This window comes from Astyanax mexicanus, chromosome 1, assembly GCF_023375975.1.
Source record: "Astyanax mexicanus isolate ESR-SI-001 chromosome 1, AstMex3_surface, whole genome shotgun sequence".
Classification (NCBI taxonomy): Eukaryota; Metazoa; Chordata; class Actinopteri; order Characiformes; family Acestrorhamphidae; genus Astyanax; species Astyanax mexicanus.
Genome location: NC_064408.1, coordinates 116,534,864 through 116,560,794, shown reverse-complemented (window position 1 = coordinate 116,560,794; position 25,931 = coordinate 116,534,864). Strand labels below are relative to the sequence as shown.

Below are 25,931 nucleotides of genomic sequence, written 5' to 3'. Positions count from 1 at the left end.
TCCTTTATGGATATTTAGATATTTATATATATTTTAATAGTAGTGTCTCTTTAAAAGTGGCGCCATTCTCCGGGCCGCCGTAGCTCCGCCCACATTTCCCCACGTGAAAGTGATCATCATGGTTCCAGCGCTGAAACTTCGTAGACTTCCACTTTCACTATCTATTATCAGCGGGTCCAGCCGCCCCTGCAGCCCGCCATGACCCGCTCCAGCCCCGGACCCGCCCGGCTCTGGCTCCGCCTGTGCTGGAGCTGCTGCTGCCTGCTCGCCGCGGTGGAGGGCCGGCTGTTCACCGCGAAGCTCTGGAGCGTTCGGGCCGGCCTGGGAGGCTTCGAGCCCGGGGACGCGGCCCCAGCGTTCAGCGTCTCCACCCTTGATGGAGAGTTCTCCTACCCGCCCAAGGACTCCTCATCATCATCCTCCTCCTCCTCCTCCTCCCCCAGACCCGCGCTGATCATCCACGCCTTCACCAACAAATCCGCCTTCCTGGAGGTGCTGTGGACCTCCAACATGTCCCTCTCGGACCTGGCGGAGTTTCTCCCGCCCAGCGCCCAGGTGCTCTTCATCTCCATGGATGATTCAGCGGCCGAGCAGGCGCTGTGGATGCGGGAGCAAGTGTACGGAGCTGCGGGAAGCAGGTGGGGGTCCCCCCGGGGTGTGTGGGTGATGGTGGTGGTAGTTAGTGGATTTTCCTGCTGTAAACTTTATTTTTGTTATTATAGTTAAAAATGTGAAACTCATATATTATATAGATGTATTAAACACACAGAGTGATCTATTTTAAGCATTTATTTATTTTATTGTTGAGAATTATGGTTTACAGCCAATGAAAACCTCAAAAGTCCTGCTGGAAAATGAAATCCGCATCTCCATAAAAGTTGTCAGCAGAGGGATCAACACCAGCTAATGACACAACTTTCCAAACCATCACTGATCATCAGTAAATTTTGCATTTAATTTAAAGGAAATCAAGGGATCAGAGTCTGGAGGAAGAGTGGAGAGACACACAGTCCAAGCTGCTTGAGCTCTAGTGTGAAGTTTCAACCAATCAGTGATGGTTTGGAGAGTCATGTCCATCATCTGCTGGTGTTGATCCACTGTGTTTTATTATCAAGTCTAAAGTCAGTGCAGTTTTGTTTTCCCACAAAATCTTACAGCACTTCATGCTTCCCTCTGCTGACAACTTTTATGGAGATGCAGATTTTATTTGGTTGACATGGTGGCTTAGTGGTTAGTCCGTTTGCCTCCCAGTGCTGAGACCTATCCAGGTTCCTACCTGGGTGGAGTTTCCATGTTCTCCGATTGTCCGTGTGGGTTTTTTCTTGCGACTCCGGTTTCCTCCCAACAAAAAAATGTAGATCAGCTATATTGATACTCTGAATTGTCAAGAAAAAATTGGGATGTTGGTTTCCGGTTGAGAGTATGCTGTGCACGATCGGCTGCTGCTTCTCACCACTGTGTGTGAATGTGTGCTGAGTGAAAATGGCTTGGTCGTTGTGTGTGTGTAAAACTCTAGCTTTATTAATTTATGCCTGTCTTGTCTAAAGAAGCTGACTTTGAGTTGGATTTGTCAGCAGGATTGTTATCATGATGGTTTAAGGTAGGTTATCTCATCTGGCACATGACCTTCAGCGTTAAAATATAGTTAAAATTACGTCAGTTGTAGTTTCTTTGTTGAGAAAATTTCAAAAGTTTAATGTCTTTGTCTTATAAATGTGACCATTATTGCTATAATTAGGGGCGCATGATGATATCAGAATTATAGCTGTATTGGCTGATAATCGTTTTTTTAAGAATCGTCAGCATCTGCCGATATTTCAAGCCAATATTTTCTAGAAAAAACCAAGCGACGCTAGCTGCACGACTACATTTGGCCAGTACTAACCACGCTTCTTCAAAATCCAATTAAATCTATTGATTTAAGCTAATTTTAATGTATTTTATTAGTTTCAATAGATATATTATTTTATTTAAACAAAGGGATCAGTCTACAAAAATGTGAAACAAAAAATCTGAAAAATGTCTTATTGATTAATTAAAATTTACAGTTAAGGACAATGTGCAAATTTAAATGAGCCATATTGCCCAGCTCTAAAGTGTATTGTTTTTTTTTTTCCCTGGCAGGTGGAAGGAGATAAGGTCCAGACTGCACTTCTCTCCTGTTCCTCTTCATATGCTGGGAAACTGGATCCCCAGAGTGTTTTACTCGTGGGGTTGTGGAGGACACAACTGTGGTCTTGCTCAGGTGGTCTTCACCTCTTCAGGTAATGCAGACTCCTGCAGTGCTCGGGATAAAGAAAACAAGCCTGGGGAGGAACCACTTTACCTCATTTACATAGATTTGTAGATTTGCAAACTGAGCAAAGCTAACAGTCTTCAGCTCTTCAGGTAAAGCCTGACTCATTTTCACGTTCCAGTTCTCACAATGTGAAGAATAGTAAATTATATATATTATATAAAGAAAAAACAAACAACAAAAAGCAATGATGATGATGATGATGATAATTCTTTTTGTAGAGTCAGTAAAGTTGTAGATGGGATGATCTTTGTGGATTTAGATATAAATACGGGTGATTTTTATTTTTTTTACTAGGAGCTTCCTTTACCATTTATATTTCTAAAATATTTTGTTTAAATGATCAAGACAGTGTTTATAAACTTTATTAACTGTATTAATCTGATAAATCAAAACAGAATTCTGTGGTTAATCATGACTAATCGCACCTTTTCTATTCATCAAGGCTAACCTTTAATAATGGGTAATTAATTATGTAAATAAAAGAATCAGCATTAAAAAGGCTAATATAAATGGAATTATATTTATATGGTGCCAAACACTTAAATAAATAATTGTATTAATCATAACTATACTCTGTGATTAATCATGATTAAAAAAAAAGAATAATGAAATCAATAGACATTTCATCCATATGGCAGTGTTAATAAAAGTAATCTCCCTTCTGAACTCGACAGTAGTGACACTGTGTTTACTTTGCTAAATTAAGCTAGCGCTAAAATGCCACCAGGCTCTTTTAAAAGCGTGAATAATTTGCGTTAAACAATTAACATGCTAAAGTTTCCATATTAATTAAACACATGTTAGCACATTAGCATTGACAGCACAAATTTAAAGTAAATATTTTAATGATTGTTGAGCCTGAGCTTATATTAGAGCAGAGTACAATGAAATTATGTTTATATTAGTGGTGCCAAACACTTAAATAAATTATTGTATTAATTATAACTATACTCTGAGATTAATCATGATTAAAATCAAAATAAAAAGTAATCTACCTTCTGAACTCAACAGTAGCAATACTGTGTTTACCTTGCTAAATAAAGCTATCGCTAAATTGTCTAATTAACATTAACATGTTAATATTACCAGATTAGTTACACATGTTAGCACCGCACTAATTTAAAGTAAATATTTAGTGATTGTTGAGTCTCAGTTTTATATTAGAGCAGGGCAATATGATGATTATTTTATTGTATAGTGTAGGGGTGGGCGATATGGCCCTAAAACAGTATCACGATATTTCATGGTATTTATCACGATAACGTTACTCTTGTTGATAACACCCCCCCCCCCCCCCCCCCCAAACCTGAGATATAAAAAAATACAAGACTTTTCATCAGATTGTAACAGACATTAATGATCAAGAAAGTAATTATGCTAATAATGCACCCTTTAACTATAATCGAGGATTAAAGTAAAATTAATGATACTGGAAAGATATCATCTGTCTCGAGTAGAACAGTGTGAAGTATTCTTTTGCTAAAAACAGCAACCCTAGTAAAACCCTGATGTGATAATTAGGGGTGGGTGATATGGCACCGTTTTTCAGGATATAATATTGTTTACGATATTCAAAAATGTTGACGATATTATCGCGTACGATACGATATGGCACACCCCTAGTATAGTGATAAATGTTGTGCTTTAAATAATCATATCACAGATTTCTGATGTCAGAAATTCTGACTCAACTGCACATTTCATGACAGATGGTGGTAAAAATCTTGTTTTATTGTATGATGTGCAGCAAAAAGTTAATAAAAATCTACTGTAATATACAAGAAAGAGTGTTGGAATAGCAGTTTGTAGGAATCTGCTACTGATGATGCATTTTGTGTGTCTTTATATTGCGTTAAATGTCACATATAATTAAAATGTCTTTAAATATTCTGCTATTCTGCTATTATGGTCCTCTAAAGGCTGTACCACTAAGACGGTTATAAAAACTGCTGGTTTGCTCTCTTATTGCAGAGTGGTCTGTCCCTGTGATCTCTAAACGCCTGAACGCCAGATACGATTGGCTGAATGGACGCTGGGATCCAAAGCCGTACGTTCTGGCTGAAGCAGGCGATGGATGTAAACCCGTCCCCGAGGTTGCGGGGGCGGTTGCCTGGGTGTCTGAAGGCGGCTGCTCCTTCTTCACAAAGGTGAGATCTAAATTACAGTTTTTACAGAGTTGCCCTCCCTTTAAATCATCTTATAATAACATGTTTAATGATAATATAATTAAATGCGAATGTATTTTTTTTCTCCTTTAGATTAAAACAATGTCCGAGTCCAATGCTACTGGTGTTCTGGTGTATGCCTCACCGGGGAACCCTATACAGGATATGAACTGTGTTGGAGATGAATGTAACACCACCCTCAACATTCCAGCCGCCATGCTGCACATTGAACCGGCTGTGGTGGAAGCCCTTTCGTAAGAAGCTCTTCCTTCAGGTTTCTGTAGAAAAGTGCATGCTGCAATAAATCTGAGTTTTATATAGCACTGTTCTGTCCATCATTCTTACTGTGGACATTCCAGGAACCCTTAGAATAGATACAATAAAGCAAAACTGCAGTTAGATCGCTATTTATAGGTAAATGTTTGAGTAAAATGAACATTGTTGTTTTATTCTATAAACTACAGACAACATTTCTCCCAAATTCCAAATAAAAATATTGTCATTAAGAGCATTTATTTGCAGAAAATGAGAAATGGCTGAAATAACAAAAAAGAAAACATAAAAAAAGAATGCAAAGAAAACAAATTTATATTCATAAAGTTTAAAAGTTTTATAGAGTTCAGAAATCAATTTTTGGTGGAATAAACCTGGTTTTTAATCAGTTTTTATGTATCTTGGCATCATGTTCTCCTCCACCAGTCTTACACATTACTTTTGGATAACTTAATGCCTTTACTCCTGGTGCAAAAATTCAAGCAGTTCAGCTTGGTTTGATGGCTTGTGATCCTCCATCTTCCTCTTGATTATATTCTTTATTATATTCTTATTTTTTTCCAGAGCTGTATATCAATATTTTATTGTATCATGATTAGAATTGTCATTTTAAGGGGATAATATGCACGATTAATTTGAAATCAGTAATTTGTTATTATTTTCTTTAAGCAATTATTACGCAACCAAGTTTGACCCCAACTTCTGCCATAATCAGCCCCACCCCCACTTAATGTGTGTGTTTTTTTTCTGGAGCAGTTCGCTTGTGGTGAGAACGTGATCGTCTCGATTCAAGCCAGCTGTCAAATATATTATAAATATATTTTAATTGAGCTAAACTGCTGATAAGGTGCAGTTTCATCTGATGTATTAGCCAGATATAATATACTGTCATAAACAAAAACTGTCTCTGCTGCTCCTTGCTGTTTAAACACTAAGAGCACGGCATGTGCAGCGTTCACTGCTCACAGTTAAAAAACACAGCAGCAAATTTTCCATGTTCTGTGTTAAATCAGCTTCATACTGAACAGATTTCTATGCTAAAAACACAGAATTGTTTCACTATATTTACTTTCTTGCTCCCACACCACACAGCTCTGACCAAATTAGAGGAGACGATGTGCTTGCGTGGTTTGGTGCGCATTTTAGTGCGTTTAGGTTTTTATGCCTATGTGAAACCATACCAACCAGAGGGAGAAAACACTCCAAATAAACAAACCGATCTGGATCAGAGAAACATTTTACAACTACAGGAGTGAAAAAGCTCTTTTATACTCAGCAAATTAAGGTCTAATTCAGAAATCTGTACGACCATGCTGAGATGTATATAATAAAGTAAAAAAAAAAAAAGTAAATCCAATTTATCATACATTTTTTATTCCAGCGCCTCCCGTTGGTTTCTTACAGTCATTATTTTATTTACATTTAAAAACATCTACTATAAAAACTTGCTTCTGAAGAAGAGCAATATATAAGATAAGAAACTGCGTATAGTCACAGTTAAACACAGAATATTGTTGTGATTAAAAAATTCACTCAGATTAATTAATTGACACAACTGATTGTGATGTATTTTCTTACCGTAGCAACAGTAAGCATATTGAGAATATCAGTAGTATGATTAGTACTTAAAGAACACTGACTTCATTACATTTCATGACATTTCATTGCAGAGAATCCTGCTTAATTGGATGATGTGCAGCATTAAAAAAATAAATACAAATAAATATTGTGATATAATATTTTTTAATCACATCACCCAGCTTGTGTGATTTACATCACTCAATGTGTTCATATCGATTTTGGGAATTGTATCAACCACAGTTGGGAAATATATTGTGATCTAGATTTTTGCCATGTTGTCCAGCCCTAACTACAGTTAAAAATAAAAGGAATTTCACTCACACAATTATCACATGTCTGTCTGAGTGATATTTCTAGATTTTGAAGGTTAAGACATTCCAATAACTCACTTGTAAAACCTGTGTGGCTAGTTTATCACTTTATCACTTTATATATGTGTGTGTAAATATGTATAAAACTGGTGAATCACTTCTGCTTGTGTTTTGTGTGTTTCTTTAACAGGAAGGGGAAGTCAGTGAATGTGTCATTCCAGGTCACTCCATCTCCAAACTTCTTCTTCGCGATAGACCACCAGGGGGCGCTAGCAGAGATGGGCTGGTTCCTCTACCCTACTTTCAGATTCCTGAGCTGGCAGGCTGAGTGGTACGCCAACTAATGCTGTTCATACTGATTTCGATGCACGTTGTAGTGATGCAGCCTGTGCTGTGGTTCTCATTGTTATAGGCTTAACATTTACATGTGCTCCTTAAAAAAATAGAATATCATTGAAAAGTTACATTATTTAAGTAATTCAGTTCAGTCAAAACCCAAAAATCAGTGTCTCTGAAAATGTGAATATTATGTAAGACCATTTGCAACTTTTGGCAGTGTGGGCTGTGTGCCAAGTCCTGCTGGAAAATGAAATCCTCATCTCTATAAAAGATGGGGATGGTTTTGTAGCCCATTTCAGCCTTGTGCAGGTCTATGATCTTGTCCCTGACACCTTTAAAAAGCTGTTTGGTCTTGCCCATGTTGTAGAGGTTGTAGAGGTCTTTTTTTTACGGATGCTAAAGGGAGTTTCCTGTACATTTTGAGAACCACTGATCTAAACATATATTTATGTAAACTTTAAAACTGGGATGCTGTTAAAAAGAGGTTTTCACACCAGCTTTTCTTATATATATATATTGCAGGTTTGACTTCTACACAGGCTTGCTGGAACAGGCTAAAAAACCTGCAGACGTGGTGCCGGTGTTTGATAGAGTGCTGATGCAGGGGGAGGCCGGGGCCCAGGCTGTGGTGGACCTTCCCCCAGGTCAGGCTGAACTTTTACATTACATTTAGCATCACATATCATTTAGCGGACGCTTTTATCCAAAGTGACTTACAAATAATGGTGTTCTAGTGCATCTCAAAAAAATAGATCATATTAGATTATATCAATAACAGTTAGTTAAGTAATTTAGCCCTACACAATAAATCTCTGGATTTGAAACACATTTTATTTTTGAAGATTTTTTTTTTAATCAAATGAATTTTAGGCATATTATCAATTTTGTATCAATAGTTTATTATGGTTTGTACATGTCTGCACTGTTGTTTTAAAGATTGTGTGTTCATGCAAGTATGCTTTGAAGGCATGGAAAAGTCATGGAAATGTATTGTTTAAAAAATTTATAGATGTAGTACACACACAGAATTATCCATTTAATTTATTTTATTGTTGATGATTATGTCTTACAGCCAATGAAAACCCCAAAATCAGTATCTCAGAAAATTAGAATATTATATAAGACCAATTGGTACTTTTTGGCAGTGTGCCAAGTCCTGCTGGAAAATGAAATCCTCATCTCCATAAAAGTAGTCAGCAGATGGGAGCATGAAGCATGAAGATTTTCCTTTGGACTTGAAAATAAAACACAGTGGATCAACACCAGCAGATGATATGACTCTTCAAACCATCACTGATCATCAGTAAATTTTACATTTCATTTGTAAATCAAGGGAGCAGAGTCTGGAGGAAGAGTGGAGAGACACACAGTCCAAACTGATTGAAGTCTAGTGTGAAGTTTCCACCAATCAGTGATGGTTTGGAGAATCATGTCTGTCATCTGCTGGTGTTGATCCACTGTGTTTTATCAAGTCCAAAGTCAGATATTTATGAGTATTTAAGATCCTTTGGATCATATATTAAGTTAAATGGTGGTCAGAGATTCACAGCTGTACTGTTTTCAGATCTGCTGAGGTATGATGTGCTGGAGCTGGACGCTGCTCTGTCCTGTCCTGGGCTCAGGGATGAGACGTGTGCTCATTGGGATCACACTGTGCAGCTGTTCGTGTGCTGCGACCGGTTCAGTCCTCACTGCAACCAGGAGCTGGGCCGCTGGATCACCGCCTTCCGCAGGTACACGAATGGCAACTGACATGCTGATTGGTTTATTTCACATTACGCCCAAAACACACCCATGATTAATTAAAAGAATTAGGACATGTCTTTTGCGTGTTTTTTGAGCCGTGCACGGTGTACTTTTCCTGTGGTTATGATAGCAAAGACACACTGACACGCCCTAAATCAACCTGTGCAGTGGTGTGAAAAAGTATTTGCCCCCCTAAAGGTTTCTTTCGTCGCTGATTTTTTTTTTGTCATGCTGATATTTTCTGGTTATGAAACAAACTTTAATATCAGAGAAAAAGATAACCTGAGTAAATATAAAAAGCACTTTTTAAATGAGGATTTCATTCATTAAAGGAAAAAAATATCCAGACCAATCTAGCCCTGTGTGAAAAAGGTTTGCCCCCCAAACCTATTAACTTGGTTGTGCTCAACTGCAGTCAAGCTTTACTCAGAACTGGCAATAAGAATTTTGTTCCACTCTTTTATACAGAATTTATTTTAATTCAGACACATTGGAAAGTTTTCGAACATAAACATTCTGTTTAAGATCATCCACAGCATCCCAATCAGACTTTGACACTCTAAATCCTTCATTTACTTAAGTCAGAGGTGGATTTGTTTGTGTGCTTTGGATCATTGTCCTGCTGCAGAACCCAAGTATGTAAATAAAGAAGCGTTTTTTTTCTGGGATTAAAAGTGTGAATTCAGCTGTAACTGGAAATATCTGCGTGAAACTAATTCCTGTTATGTCTGTTCTGGGTTCTTTTGGGACCTCCTGGATGAGTTGTTCATGTCCTTTTGGAGTAACTTCGGTCGGCCGGTCACTCCTGGGAAGGTTCACCAGTGTTCTATGTTTTCTCCATTAGTCAATAATAGTGAATCACTGTGGTTCTCTGGAGTCTCAAAGATTTAGAAATGACTTTATAACCTTTTCCAGACTGATAGATGATCAGTGACTTTGTTTTCTGATCTGTTTTTTAATTTCTTCAGATCTTTTATCTGCTTCATATGGTCAGACAGGTTCTATTTAAGTGATTTTGTCCCCCTTAATAAAATAAATCATCATTTAAATTTTTTTTAGATTTACTCTGGTTATATTTGTCTGATATTTCATTTTGTTTGATAAACTGAAACAAGAGACCTGGGTGGGGTGGGAATATTGTCCATTACTAAATAAATTGTATAACAGTGGATATTATTGTAATTTTAACCCTATTTATTGATGGTTTATCATAAGATAGTAACGTTAGTGATGTGTCCCTGTGTTGAGCAGAGGTACAGGTCGTTGGCTGACGGACGTGTCGCCCCTCCTTGCGCTGCTGAACGGCGAGCGCTGTTCCCTGACCATGAAGACCGTCCCCTGGGCGATGCCCTGGATGACCTCCCTGAATCTGCGCTTCAGCTATAGCAACAGCTCAGGTCAGAACAGCCCGGCTTTCACTGATCACACAGAACATCAGGTGCTTGTTGTAACTCTTCCAAATTAAACTTTTTTTCAACTTTGAATCTAATATCACATATATTTAACTTTTTGAAACATGTACTGGTCAAACTCAGGCAGATTTACTTAATTTGTTACAAGGTTTCTAATCTGAATATGGTTAAAAAATCATGTGAAGTCCACTAATTTTATTGATTTTCTCTCGAGAAAGTCTTTATTTTAAAGAAATGCTTGACTGCATGTTCAAATAACTGATATTTATAAAAAAAAAACTCCTGTTACTTAATGAAACTCACTCCTGTTACTTTTCATGTTATGAGTAACAGGACTGAAAGTGAGTTTTTAGCATAGAATGAACAGGACTGAGATGAGTTTTTAGCATAGAATTAGCAAAAAACATTAAAAATAGCAAAACGCAGGCTCACTGAGCACATTCTAGTGATTTTCCCAAAATTTCTATTTTTATTTAAAAATAAACAAATAATAACGGGAGTGAGTGTTGATTCAGATTGACCTTCTCAGTCATAATTACAATAAAATCAAATGCAGAAATACAGAAAAAGAAACAAGGAAACTTTAATTTTCTGGTCTGCAGCGCTGAATACAAATCAGCCTCCGTAGCCGGTCTACTTCATTGCGTGATGACGCAATCATACAGGCACGTAGCCAGATAAGCTAGGCTAGGCTAGGCTAGGCTAGACCTGGGTCCGCACCTAAAATCCACCCGCGATGAAGCGAAACCCACCCTAACCGAGCGAATCTCCGCTCCGCCCCTCTCCGCACCTAAAATCCACCCGCGATGAAGCGAAACCCACCCTAACCGAGCGGATCTCGACCGCGCTCCGCTCCTCTCCTGTCCGCACCTAAAATCCACCCGCGATGAAGCGAAACCCACCCTAACCGAGCGAATCTTGGCTCCGCGCCGCTCCTCTCCTGTCCGCACCTAAAATCCACCCGCAATGAAGCGAAACCCACCCTAACTGAGCGAATCTCAGCTCCGCTCCTCTCCGCTCCTCTCCTGTCCGTACCTAAAATCCACCCGCGATAAAGCGAAACCCACCCTAACCGAGCGAATCTCGGCTGCGCTCTGCTCCTCTCCTGTCCTCACCTAAAATCCACCCGCGATGAAGCGAAACCCACCCTAACCGAGCGGATCTCAGCTGAGCTCCGTACCTAAAATCCACCCGCGATGAAGCGAAACCCACTCTAACCGAGCGGATCTCGGCTGCGCTCCGCTCCGCACCTAAAATCCACCCGCGATGAAGCAAAACCGACCCTAGCCCTAGCAGAATGAACCTGAGTGCACCTGATGCTTCCACAAGTGATTAAACAGAATAAATAGTTGAGGGATTCGGGTCTAATTCAGTGGTTCGGCGTTCAAAGGTCTGATAAACGTCAGACTTCAGCTTGCTCCTAATTGTTCCAGAGAGTGGAGCCGACTAGCAACAGTAATACATCTGTTCCTCCACCTCAAGCAGTTTCACTACACACCATATCTTCCTTATTCTGGCTGAAACACTTTTGTAGTTTATGTTGTATCTAATCTAGTTATTTATAGTTGATAAAGCCTATAGGTTTGCTTATTATTAAGAAGCTCTACCTCTGTTGTAATGTAAAGTTATTTATATTGGTAATATGTATATAGGTTATAGGTTTATGTCTGACAGGGATGTCATGTTTTTATTTTGCTACATGCAGCATTGATTTATTCTGACCATTTTTTATTTCTAAAGTTTTTTGTAAGAGGAGACATTAAAGACTTAAATTAAAATTTCAGACAGTAGTGTACAGATTTCCATTGCAGGGATTCTTAGCAGTTTTTCTGAGGCCTTCAAAGTATTTATATTGATATTGAAATTATATCGTATCGACCGAAATTAAGGAATATGTCGTGATATAAATTTTGGCCATATCGTCTAGCACTAGCACAGTGTAAGGGACAGTTTGTCTGTTCAAATTATGCAGTAAATTAGAAATCAACAAAAATGGAGATAAGTGTTTTTCATAGGACAGCGACGATATAAACTGCTAACTAAAACAATTATACAATAAATACACTTAAAACTTCACAGTAAATAATAGACTACTTTTAAGACAGAACATCTCTATTATCACTATATGGATTTTTAATATCATGATATTTCTGTGTCACGATATATTGTATACGATATAATATTGCCCACCCCTAATGGACTGTATAATTATTTTAGTGTTCTGTTGCTCTGGTAGAGGATAGGAAAGAGAAATGTTCAGGAAAAAAAACTCTTGAGCTACCCTTATGGTCACCTTCAGAAGATTACAGTCCTGTACAGCCAGGCTGAAACTCACACAGTGTTCCAGTAACGCTGCAGGAGCTTCTCAGATGGAGGGTAAAATGGGAGTAAATTATTAGATTGCACCAATTTCTCTTTCTCTGAGGGAAGGGCAGGACTGTGGACCTGCTGTTGGCTGGGAGGAACACAGTGTGTTTGAATCCATTTAAAGGAAAACTGCAGTCTAATCTCGGGGTAATCTCTACACGGGTATTTGACGCATTTCCCGATACTTAGAAAGGAACAGAAACCCACTGGTTTCCACCACTTTTACTGTATAAAGGACATTTACTGAATTTTGTCAGTAGATATGTATAGTACCAGTCAAACGTGCTTTTTTGTTTTCTTCTTTTCTTCCACATAGTAAATGAGTACTTTTAAAAGAGAACTTTGGTGTGAAATGGACTTTAGATGTATTAAAACATGATAAAAAAAGTACTTACCTGCAGCTTTCTGAGATCCAGTATTTTGTGCACTTTGCCCAAATAGGCTTTTACAATGAATTAGAATGGGCATGTCTTGCGCCTGCGGAAAAAATTGCTTTTTCCATCGTTATTCAGGCTTAAAGTGGCTCCACACTTCATTGGTAGAATCCAGTGAGCCCTGACATTTAAAACAAGGCATTTAGAACTTTAAAACTACACAAGAAGCTTATTAAAAAACAATGTTTACACCCCTAACTAGGCAAAGAAAAAAATACTTTAAGAAATTAAGATCAGTCACTCCGAAAAGTTTTAAGAACGTTTGGATCACTTAAAGAAGAACTTCAGTGTGAAATGGACTTTGGGTGGATGTATTTAAACATAATAAAAAATACTTAGCTTTGTTGAATAGCCCGCCTCCTCTCTCCCGCAGCTTTCTGAGACTCTGTGTTTTGTGCAATTTGCCCAAACAGGCTTTTACAATGAATTAAATGGGGCATATTTTTGCTCCTGCAGATAAATTGCTTTTTCCAACATTATTCAGGTGTCTCAAAGTGGCTCCACACCTCATTGGTAGAATCCGGAGAGCCCTGACATTTAAAACGAGACAATTTAAAACTGCACAAGAAACTTATTAAAAAACACTGAAGAAAAAATACTTTAAGAAATAAAGATCAGTCAAAACGAAACGTTTCAAGACTGTTTGGAGCACTTAAAGAAGAACTTCGGTGTGAAATGGACTTTGGGTGAATCGGGGGAGCGGATAACTTGTGCTTTCTAAGGCTGGTAACGCTTGCACTCTTACTGTTAGCTTCCTGGGGTTGTCCTGATGAGTGCCAGTTTCACCATTACAATGTTTTTGATGGTCTTTGTGACTGCACTTTTTTTTTAATTAACTGACCTTCATTTTTTTTTTAAGTTTTTTGTTCTTTGATAGTTAGGTAGTTCTTGCTTCTCATAATATGGATTAGAACATTACTCTGTATACCATTCACTGTATACCAACTCTGAAAAACAAAGTATCGACAACTGAAAGTTAATTTATATAAGACTAACTAAAACAGACTGAAATTATATGTAGAATATGCTTAATTTTCATGTTTGCTAGTTTATTTATAAGCATTTTTGAGTTGGTAATTTTGGTGAAAATTAGTAAAATCTGTAGAGTTTATTGGGTTTCTGAGTTTGTTAATGTTTTTCTCCCTGGTGTGATGTGTGTGTCTTAATGGATAGATTTTATTGTGTGTTCTAGTCTGTTGGCTATTTAAAGCAGCAGTATTACATATACTTTGCATTTAAGGCTGCTGTGGACTGTTATAGTTTTTGTGGACAGTTGTTTGTTTAACAGTAACTGAATATTTATATATTACAGTACAGGCCAAAAGTTTGGACACACCTTCTCGTTCTATGCGTTTTCTTTATTTTCATGACTATTTACATTGTAGATTCTCACTGAAGGCATCAAAAGTATGAACGAACACATGTGCAGTTTTATGTACTTAACAAAAAAAGGTGAAATAACTGATCAAATAAATTCTTAAAATAGCCCCCCTTTGCTCTGATTACTGCTTTGCACACTCTTGGCATCATTCTCTCAATGAGCTTTAAGAGGTGGCCACCTGAAATGAAAAGTTTTCCAACAGTCTTGAAGGAAGGAGTTCCCAGAGGTGTTTATTAGCACTTGTTGCCCCTTTGCCTTCTTCACTCTGTGCTCCAGCTCACCCCAAACCATCTGGATTGGGTTCAGCTCCGGTGACTGTGGAGGACAGCTCTTTTTTTTTTTTTTTTTGTTACTAAATAATTTTATGTTTTTTTCTTCATAGTTTAAATGACTTTAGTGTTAAACTACAATGCTGAACACTTAAAATAATGAAAAACTGTCCAAATATTTGACTTGTACTGTATATTAGCATTACATTATTGTTCTATGGAGTTCCTGGATGTGCACCGTCATTTATATATTTTATTTAGTGAACTCAAGGAGTGAACTCATGTTGACTTTAGGACTTGTGCAAACATTGAGTACAATCACCAAACTGCAGCTATTAAACATTTTCATAACTGAACAAACAACTAGTGAAGATACAGTTAATGAAGATCACACTGATATTGAACATTGTAAGAGATGTGCATGTTTAGTAGATCTAATTATTACATTTTATTATTTTAAAGGTGAATTAATCCCTTTTTTATGGTTCAGGAAACTCATCAGAGAACTTCAAGCCGTTCAAGCTGGTCTCACTTTACAACGGGGGGACGTTCGACCGGGACTACAACAAGAGATTCCAGGAGATCAAGTTTGATATTCCAGCTTCAGCCAAGAAGGTGATTTTTTTTTTTTTTTTTTTTAGGTTTGATTTAATAATGACTGTTTTTTTATTTCAGTGGTTAAAAGCTTTAATTCAGTGTGTTTGCAGTAGTGCTGTGATATATGTCCCTAAAATATCAATATTTTAGGATATTGTTGCAATAATGATATTATTGGTGATATGAAAAAGTGTTATAAAATGTTAAAATTTGATATACATGTATATAAATATACTGCCTGGCCAATAAAAAAAAAGTCTCCACCTGGATTTAAGTAAGTAAATGATGTGGGGTTGGTTGATGCTGCAGTTGGTCTGCAGGTTTAGGTTCTGCAACAGTATGTGGTGAAAGAATGAGGTCAGCTGACTACCTGAATATACTGAATATAGACCAGCTTATTCCATCAATGCATTTTATATTTCTTCTCTGATGATCACGGCCATATTCCAAGATAAGACAATGTCAGGATTCATGGAGCTGGAATTGTGAAAGAGTTCAGGGTTCAGGGAGCATGAGATCATCATTTTCACACATGGATTGAGAGAGTTCTCCACAGAGTCCAGATCTTAACCTCATTGAGAATCTTTGGGATGTGCTGGATGGAGAAGACTTTGTGCAGTGGTCAGACTCTACCATCATCAATGCTGCTGCAAGATCTTGGTATAAAATTAATGCAACACTGGATTGAGATAAATCTTGTGACGTTGCAGAAGATTATTGAAACAATGCCACAGAGAATCTGTGCAGCAATCAAAGATAAAGACGTCTAACCAAATATTAGAGTGTGTGAGCTTTTTTATCATTTGGCCAGGCAGTGTATATATATTTGTGTTTTAAACATTCAGCTGAAAAAACTGTAAACTTTTGTGTCTGTTTACATGTATGCCTGTTTGTGTGTGTGTCTGTGTTTCTGGGTCTGTGTCTCTTTGTTTCTGTGTGTGTGTCTCTGCACCTGTGTGTGTGTCTCTGCACCTGTGTGTCTCTGTTTCTGTGTGTCTCTATTTCTGTGTGTGTGTCTCTGCACCTGTGTCTCTCTGCACCTGTGTCTCTCTGCACCTGTGTGTCTCTGCACCTGTGTGTCTCTGTTTCTGTGTGTCTCTGCACCTGTGTGTCTCTGTTTCTGTGTGTGTCTCTCTGCACCTGTGTGTCTCTGCACCTGTGTGTCTCTGTTTCTGTGTGTGTCTCTGCATCTGTGTGTCACTGTGTCTGTGTGTCTCTGTTTCTGCGTCTGTGTGTCTCTGCGTCTGTGTGTCTCTGCGTCTGTGTGTCTCTGCACCTGTGTGTCTCTGTTTCTGTGTGTGCGTCTATGTGTCTCTGCACCTGTGTGTCTTTGCAACTGTGTCTCTGTTTCTGTGCGTTTCTGCATCTCTGTGCATGTCCCTGCGTCTGTGTCTCCCTGCGTCTGTGTGTCCCTGCGTCTGTGTGTCCCTGCGTCTGTGTGTCCCTGCGTCTGTGTGCGTGTGTCTCTCTGTGTGTGTCTGTGTCTCTGTGTGTCTCTGTGTGTCTCTGTGTGTCTGTCTCTCTGTGTCTCTCTGTGTGTCTCTGTGTCTCTGTGTGTCTCTGTGTGTCTCTGTGTGTCTGTCTCTCTGTGTCTCTCTGTGTGTGTCTCTCTGTGTCTGTCTCTCTCTGTCTGTGTCTCTCTGTCTGTCTGTGTCTCTCTGTCTGTCTGTGTCTCTCTGTCTGTCTGTCTCTCTGTCTGTGTCTGTCTGTGTCTCTGTGTGTCTCTGTGTCTCTCTGTGTGTTTCTCTCTGTGTCTGTCTCTGTCTGTGTCTCTCTCTCTGTCTGTGTCTCTCTCTCTGTCTGTGTCTCTCTCTCTCTGTCTGTGTCTCTCTGTCTGTCTGTGTCTCTCTGTCTGTGTCTGTCTGTGTCTCTCTGTCTGTGTCTCTCTGTGTGTGTGTAGGTGGAGTTGTATGCAGTAATCACGGGTCACGGCAGTGATGATAACGCGTGTTGTGAGTTCTGTGTGACGTCACACTTCTTCAGTGTAAACGGCATCTACAACAACTCTCGTATATTCGACTCGGCTGGTGAGTTACACTCTGATAGACTGTGTTTGTGTGTGTGTATGTAAATATATATATTTATTTACCATATTTGTCGCACTAAAAGACACACTGGATTACAAGGCGCATTATGCGACAATAGTAAGGAACAGGGGTGTTGCCATGTACAACAAAAGTTAAGCTAAGTTAAAGCTAAGCTAATTTAAAGAAACAAAACCATTAATTCTTTAAGAAAAGAAAAAAAAATCTTTTAAAGTCAATCGAGTGCTGGATGTTAATCTACACAGATTTTTCTCCTGAAAACTGTTTATTTGGGTGAGTAAAGAGATTCCATGTATTTACAGTGAGCTTAGATTTCCAGATTTACACTAAGGCTGAGTGCAGCAGCATTAACATTAGCAGCTAGGTTATTAGGTCAGCTGAGGAATCCTGTGTGTAGGATTTTAGGTGCACCTTATAGTGCAAAAAATACGGTACAAAGATTTAAACCAGGGGTGTCCAAACTTTTTTTGTTGGGGGCCAATAAAACAAATAATGAAATATACCACTTTAAATAATACTTGTTTTTCCTGATTACTATCATTTACACACCATTTTACTTGACTTACTATCTTTATCTTTGACAGTGTTGTGTAAACTAAGATTTTTCAAATTGATGTTTAATTTCATGATTTCTCTTAATATTAAACTCCTTAATTACAGCAACTTTTAGACTCTGTTTTTCTGCACTAGAAATGCGCACTCTCTCCGCTTTTAGACTCTTTGCCCCGTTTTTCTGCGCTAGAAATGCGCACTCTCTCCGCTTTTAGACTCTTTGCTCTGTTTTTCTGCGCTAGAAATGCGCACTCTCTCCGCTTTTAGACTCTTTGCTCTGTTTTTCTGCGCTAGAAATGAGCACTCTCTCCGCTTTTAGACTCTTTGCCCCGTTTTTCTGCGCTAGAAATGCGCACTCTCTCCGCTTTTAGACTCTTTGCTCTGTTTTTCTGAGCTAGAAATGCGCACTCTCTCCGCTTTTAGACTCTTTGCTCTGTTTTTCTGAGCTAGAAATGAGCACTCTCTCCGCTTTTAGACTCTTTGCTCTGTTTTTCTGCGCTAGAAATGCGCACTCTCTCCGCTTTTAGACTCTTTGCCCCGTTTTTCTGCGCTAGAAATGCGCACTCTCTCCGCTTTTAGACTCTTTGCTCTGTTTTTCTGAGCTAGAAATGCGCACCCTCTCCGCTTTTAGACTCTTTTGCCCCGTTTCTCTGTGCTAGAAATGCATAATCTCACATTATAAAAACCTGCTTAACAGCGGGCCAACTTTCATTCTATTTCTAAAATACCTCGCGGGCCGCTCCAAAAAAGGAAACGGGCCACAAATGGCCCGCGGGCCGTAGTTTGGACACCCCTGATTTAAACAGATGAATTTAAATGCTGTGAAGGGAAGGCATGGAAAAGTATTGGAAATGTATTGATTTAAAAATGTATGAACCCTAAAAAAAAAAGACAGGTTTATCTTTTTGTGAAAGCAATAAAAATTGAAAACATTTCAAGGAGGTGAATACTTATCTAATTTTTTATTGGTATTCATTTTAAGGTTCAGTCTTTTAAAGTGAACATTAGTGCAGGTTTAGTGTAAGCATTGGTGCCTTCTCCTCGTATATCATCATGTAGGAACATGAGAAATAATATCCGGTGCTTGTGTCTCATTTCAGGATCAGATTCTGCATTGGGTCTAATTACAGAATAAAAAGATACGTCCCCCATTATAAATGATTATATTACTGGTATAGTATTTAATGTGTGTATGTGTGTGTGTGTAGGTTCAGCTCTGGGCTGTGCTCTGAGAGTCGGTGAGGGAGGAGTACCTAACGAGCACGGCACGTGGCTGTACGGCCGCGGCGGCTGGTGCGACGGTCTGCAGGTCAATCCGTGGAGGATCGACATCACTCCCCAGGTACAGGATCAACTAAATGCTCAGTTATTATAATGACTCTACTGTAAATCATAAAATTATTAACCAAGCAATCTCTAAAATGATGTATTAAACTGGAACATACCTATTTACACACTAGGGATGCAACGATTAGTCGATATAATCGACAATGTCGATTATTTTAATATGTCGACTACAAATTTCATTGCCGCCTAATCGTAAATTTGTAACAGTACAGTATTACACAAAGTGCTGGGGACACTATACTAAATAATCAGTACTTTCCTCATTTAAACAACATTTCAGACATTATTGTTTTTTTTTTGTAAATCAGCTTTTTCTTTTGTTTTTAGAGATTAAGGACATGACAGAAATAATCGTTGATTAATCGACTGATCGGAAAATAATCATCAGATTAGTCAAGTACTGAAGTAATCATTAGTTGCAGCCCTATTACACATATAGAATTTTTTTTTTTTTTGCAACCTAAAAGCAATTTACATTTTACATTTCCATTACACTTCCAAAAAAAAAAAAGTGTATATATATACAGTGCCCTCCATAATTATTGGCACCCCTGGTTAAGATGTGTTCTTTAGCTTCTCATAAATTGAGTTTTATATAATAGTATAATATAGGACCACGATGGGAAAAAAAAGTAAAGTCCAACCTTTAACTCAAGTAAATTTTAAGGGGGAAATAAAATCCCTGACTAAGAAATAATTATTCTTCATAAAATCACCTGTTCCACAATTATTGGCACCCCTAACAATTCTTAGGAAATAAATTTAATAAAAGTATTTCTGTCACTTCTACAGTAGTTTACAAAGTTGATCAGAGTATGTAGGAACATTTAATTAGTAATTCACAACTTCCTGTTTCCCTGGGGTATAAATATGACGTGACACAGAGGCCATTTATCTTCAACATGGGAAAGACAAAGGAACATACCATTCAAGTGAGGCAGATGTGTGTTGACCTTCACAAGTCAGGCAATGGCTACAAGAAAATCGCTACTCGCCTACACCTGTCCATATCTACTGTCAGAGGAATTATTAAGAAGTTTAAAACAACTGGAACAGTGGTAAACAAGCCTGGACGAGGACGCAAGTTTATTTTGCCACCACGCACAGTGAGGAGGATGATAAGAGAAATAAAAAGTTCTCCAAAGCTCACTGTTACAGAATTGCAACAAATGGTAGCTTCTTGGGGTCACAAAGTCTCCAAAAAAACATCAGGCGCTATCTACATGCCAACAAGCTGTTTGGGAGGCATGCACGGAAGAAACCATTTCTCACTCACAATCATAAACGCAAACGTTTGGAGTTTGCTAAGCGGTACTGGGACTTCAACTGGGACCGTGTGCTTTGGTCAGATGAAACAAAGATAGAGCTTTTTGGCAACAAATGCTCTAAGTGGGTCTGGCGTAACACAAGAGCTGAGTATGCAGAAAAGCACCTCATGCCCACTGTGAAATACGGCGGGGGATCAGTGATGCTGTGGGCCTGTTTCTCTTCTAAAGGCCCTGGGAACCTTGTTAGGGTGCATGGCATCATGAATGCTCTAAAATACCAGGACATTTTAAAACAAAATCTGGTGGCTTCTGCCCGAAAGCTGAAGATGGGTCGTCACTGGGTCTTTCAGCAAGATAATGACCCTAAACATGTGGCCAAATCTACACAGAAATGGTTCACCGCACACAGAATCAAGCTCCTCCCATGGCCATCTCAGTCCCCAGACCTCAACCCCATTGAAAACCTGTGGGGTGAGCTGAAGAGGAGAGTGCAGAGGAGAGGACCCAGGTCGTTGGATGATTTAGAGAGAATGTGCAAAGAGGAATGGTCAAAGATCCCTCTTTCTGTATTCTCCCATCTTGTGAAACATTACAGGAGAAGATTAGGTGCTGTTTTGTTGGCAAAAGGGGGTTGTACAAAGTATTAACATCAGGGGTGCTAATAATTGTGGCACACATGATTTGATGTTAAATAATTATTTCTTAATGTGGGATTTTTTTCCTACTGAATAAATTCACTTGAGGTAAAGGTTGTATTTTACTCTTTTTTTCCATCGTGGTCCTATATTATTTTGAACAAAACTCAATTTATGAGAAGCTAAAGAACACATCTTAACCAGGGGTGCCAATAATTATGGAGGGCACTGTATATATATATATATATATATATATAACGAAGAAAAAGTTAATAGTTAAAGTAAAATTAAATTAACAATTCATCACATCATGGTAGTAATTAATTATGCTGTCTGTGTGTCATTGATTGTAGTTAAATCAATAATATTTGAAATATTTAAAAGAAAATCTGCCTCTACTAGATATGTCTTGTATAAAACAAATACAACAAAGAAAAAATATATACAATTATATAAGTAAATACATTTATAAGGGTGTATTATGTGCACACACTGCAGCTTGATTATTGCACAATATTATAGAACTGAATTTTTATTTTTAAGATATTATTTAGGTTTTTTTGGTGAATTACATTTAAGGACATTCTTATGAATTTTGTAGTTTTTATTCTGACAGTTCTGCAGAATTTATTTTTTTAGCTTTTAGAGAAGTACAGTAAGAGGTGATAAAGTCAGTTCCTGGTTTTGACTGTGGAATTTGGTGCTGCAGTGTTAAGAGTACTAACTCTTAATCTAAAGCTGGGGGATAGAAGGGGATGTTCTGAGAGCGTCCGGCTCAGCCGGGGTTTGAGTGCAGTGCCCTTGGCCGGTGGATTAAGAGGTGGCTTTAATGAACCTCTGAGAAGCCCAATAAACCTACGTTTGTTCCAGGCTGGATGTGAGCTCCGGGTGTCTCACGCTAGATTACAGCATCCCAGACAGATCACACTGCGTCTCTGCCTGTCTTTATTTTACTGGTGTGATTCATCATCGCTCTTCTTATTCAAACCAAGCTGAACTGCTTGAATTTTTGCACCAGGAGTGTAAAGCATAAAGTTATCCAAAAGCAGTGTGTAAGACTGGTGGAGGAGAACATGCCAAGATGCATGCTAAAAAACTGTGAATAAAATGCAAGGTTATTCCACCAAATATTGATTTTTGAACTGAATGCCAACCTATAGGCCAGGGGTTGGCAGTAGGCCACCCACAGGCCAGATGTGGCCCGCAAGCATAAAACATCTGGCTTGGAGGTTGTTTGAACTATAGTGAACGATAATGAAAAAATATATAAATAAAATGCTTCTCTGAGCTTTTGTTTACATTCCTCCCCTGTCTCTCTGTCATGCTGTTCGTGACTTTAGTTTCCATCTGTTCTCATTTTTCCACCCGTTCTCGGGCTCCCTATCTCCTTATAAGGGCTTAATTTGTTCCCGGTCTTGTCTCAGTTTACTAGCCGGGTCAGCGGTAGTGTAATTGAGCGTGACCCTGTCGACGCGGGTTCGATCCTGCGTGAGGAGCGGTGTGTGTATTTATTTATTTTTTTTCCTTTTTTCTTGGGTTTACTGCTTTCAGATAAATCGTTCTGCAATTGGGTTTAACAACCCTCTGGGCTGGAGAGCTACTAGTCTGTAGCACTCCATCCTATAATTTAATTTTAGTGGCTTGGAAAATATCTGGCCCACGGCCAAACTTAATTGCAGACCTCTGATCTAGGGCTTATGATTATGGGTGTGATCTACTTAGACATTGAGTTTTGCCACAAGAGGGCGAAAAAGTGCTTCCCTTGCTGCCCTGTAAAAAGATTCACAGAGGCAAATTTAGGGTAGTTTTGGGTACTTTTTGGGTAGATTGGTTTCTATAATGTTGGCAATTTATAACTGAACTTTGTCAGCCAAGACAATAATTTTCATGATTTTTCCTTTAGAAATCATTGGTTGTTTGCATCAGCAATTTCAGTTAAATATATCATATAGCAGATGAACACAGTGATATTTGAGAAGATAAATAAAGTTTATAAGATTCACAAAAAGTGTGCAATAATTCTGTAAACTAAATTAGGCAGGTGCATAAATTTGGTCATCCTTGTCATTTTATTGATTTTGAATACCTTTAGCACTAATTATTGAAAAACAAAATTTGTTTGGTAATCTCATTGACCTTTGACCTACATACACAGGTCAGTCCTGAGAATAATAAGAATGGTTTAAGGTGCCAATTACAAGTTTTTCTCCTCTTTGAATCTTCTCTGAAGAGTGGCAACGTGTTCATCTGCTATATGATATATATAGTCAGGGGTGCCCAAACTTTTTTGTACCACTGTATATGATTTAATTTAAAGTAAAATTTTAGCATGAATGGTACAGGTGATAGGCACTATTTAAAGTATTTAATGATATACAGGGGTTGAACAATTTTAGTGTGGGAGGTTTCATAGCTAATTTGGAGCAGACTGGTGTTCAATCTTCATTAATTGCACATTGCGGCAGTAAGAGCAGAGTGTGAAGGTTCAATTATCAGGGTAAGAGCACAGTTCTGCTCAGAATATTGCAATGCACACAACATTATGGGTGACATACCAGAGTTCAAAAGAGGACAAATTGTTGGTGCACGTCTTGCTGGAGCATCTGTGACCAAGACAGTAAGTCTTTGTGATGCATCAAGAGCCACGGTATCCAGGGTAATGTCAGCATACCACCAAGAAGAACCAACCACATCCAAAAGGATTAACTGTGGATGCTGTAAGAGGAAGCTGTCTGAAAGGGATGTTCGGATGCTAACCCGGATTGCATCTAGAATTCAATGTGCACCTCAACTCTCCTGAACTTTCTATTCAGTCCAACCCCTGTAAATGAGCTTGAAAAATTACGTTTGTTAACAAGGTGCAACCTATATTTCAAACTGTACTTCATCACTAATGAAAGCATATTTAAAGCAAAATAAAACAATATTTAGAACTGTAACATGTTTATATGAATTTCTCTAATTTTAAGTATTTATGTAGATATTAAAGTGTTTTTGTTGCTTTGTTCTCTCTAGTTATATTAACAGTAAGTCACAGCACACCCATTGCTGCAGATTGAACTATGACCAGTGCTTACTTCTTAATCTGGGAGTGTTTCTGAACTGATTTTTACTGTCTGGCTGACTGATTTGTACACTCTCTGTCTCCCTGCAGGTAAATATGGGTGGAACCAATACGATCCTCTACTTCGGACTCTTCGACGGACGGAACCCCAATCCAGCCAGAGATCCAGGGTACATCATAATGTACTCCTATCTCATATTTTATAAGTGATTTCTACAAGTGAATCTGCTTGAATGATCGACTGTACAGAGAAAAGCCATGATTAAAGACTTTTATTTTGGAACACTAGTGTGGCTCTTTGGATTCACTGTCTTTTACATGCAAAGAATATGAGCTAAGTTGATTAAGCAGCTGTTTTTGGTCTAACTTTGATGATAAATTACAGTATATATTAAATAATTTGAGCATGGACAGTTCAACGTCTCTCAAAAGTGAAAACACCACAGGACTAGTGCCTCTGCTGGCTGGTTTTCCTTTAAACTGTCCATCCATATGCAGTGTTACAATAATTCCAACAGTTAATTTTTTCCTGTGCTGATATTGCCACATTTTTATTTCCCCCAGAAATTCGTTCCTAAAAGCTTATTGTTCTATATCATAAGGAAGAATAAAGTGATTGACAGACTTGGCTTGAACAGGCCAGTTTTCTGCAGGACCTGCATTGTGCTCTTTCAGTTCGTTACCTGGTGTAGCTGAGTTGTAGCTACCAAGCAAACTGAATATCCAGTGGAAAAATCCGGCGGGTTCGATCCTGCGTGAGGAGCGGTGTGTGTATTTATTTATTTTTTTTCCTTTCTTCTTGGGTTTACTGCTTTCAGATAAATCGTTCTGCAATTGGGTTTAACAACCCTCTGGGCTGGAGAGCTACTAGTCTGTAGCACTCCATCCTATAATTTAATTTTAGTGGCTTGGAAAATATCTGGCCCACGGCCAAACTTAATTGCAGACCTCTGATCTAGGGCTTATGATTATGGGTGTGATCTACTTAGACATTGAGTTTTGCCACAAGACGGCGAAAAAGTGCTTCCCTTGCTGCCCTGTAAAAAAGATTCACAGAGGCATATTTAGGGTAGTTTTGGGTACGTTTTGGGTAGATTGGGTAGACCACTTTTAAATCCACTTTACTTCTGTCCTGAAAGTTCAGTGAAGGCAGTCTGAGATGCTTGGTCTGGAAAAAGGGGGATTTCATTTATATAAGACTTTTTTTTTTTTTCTGAGACACTGATTTTTGGATTTTCATTTGGCTGTAAGCCATAATGATCAACTATAAAATAAATAAATGCTTAAAATAGATCACTCTGTTTGTAATACCTCTACAGCTCTCGAAAAAATTAAGATATCACTTCAGTTACTGAGTCTGAGACTACGTTTTTTTTTTTTTTTAATTTTGCTATTTATAGGAATATAAGTAGTATTTACCATACACTATCTGTCAAAATTTTATTTATGAACCCTGATTGATTGCTTGATTTATGACCTTTTGATTTATGGCTTGCTGATTGACAAGGATCGGGAAATGTCTGACAGGCAGAAATGCATTTATTTGTAGAAATTCCGAAATAACTAAAATAACAAAAAGATGCAGAGCTTTCAGACCTCAAATAATGCAAAGAAAACAAGTTCATATTCATAAAGTTTTAAGAGTTCAGAAATCAATATTTGGTGGAATAACTCTGGTTTTTAATCACATATTTTATGCATCTTGGCATCATGTTCTCCTCCACCAGTCTTACACACTGCTTTTGGATAAATTTTTGCCTTTACTCCTGGTGCAAAAATCCAAGCAGTTCAGTTTGGTTTGATGGCTTGTGATCATCCATCTTCCTCTTGATTATATTCTTCTATA

At 38.3% G+C, this 25,931-nt stretch overlaps 1 protein-coding gene across 1 annotated transcript; it reads left to right on the top strand.

Moving 5' to 3' along the window:
* Positions 1-87: 87 nt before the first annotated feature.
* Positions 88-24,368, top strand: si:dkey-256h2.1 (uncharacterized protein LOC337520 homolog). Its single transcript, XM_022679889.2, has 12 exons — positions 88-638; positions 2,125-2,264; positions 4,271-4,446; positions 4,558-4,718; positions 6,820-6,960; positions 7,491-7,612; positions 8,533-8,701; positions 9,966-10,111; positions 15,068-15,192; positions 17,075-17,201; positions 18,980-19,113; positions 24,176-24,368. Exons 1-12 carry the CDS (start codon positions 199-201, stop codon positions 24,293-24,295), a joined length of 2,001 nt encoding a protein of 666 aa, XP_022535610.2. The 5' UTR covers positions 88-198; the 3' UTR covers positions 24,296-24,368.
* The last annotated feature ends 1,563 nt before the right edge of the window (positions 24,369-25,931 follow it).

Excerpts from the sequence above, each read along its gene's own strand:
- si:dkey-256h2.1 (XM_022679889.2), top strand. The coding sequence starts at position 199 with ATGACCCGCTCCAGCCCCGGACCCGCCCGGCTCTGGCTCCGCCTGTGC. Across the intron at positions 2,265-4,270 it reads GGTGGTCTTCACCTCTTCAG|AGTGGTCTGTCCCTGTGATC; the intron begins GTAATGCAGACT and ends CTCTTATTGCAG. Across the intron at positions 10,112-15,067 it reads CAGCTATAGCAACAGCTCAG|GAAACTCATCAGAGAACTTC; the intron begins GTCAGAACAGCC and ends TTTATGGTTCAG.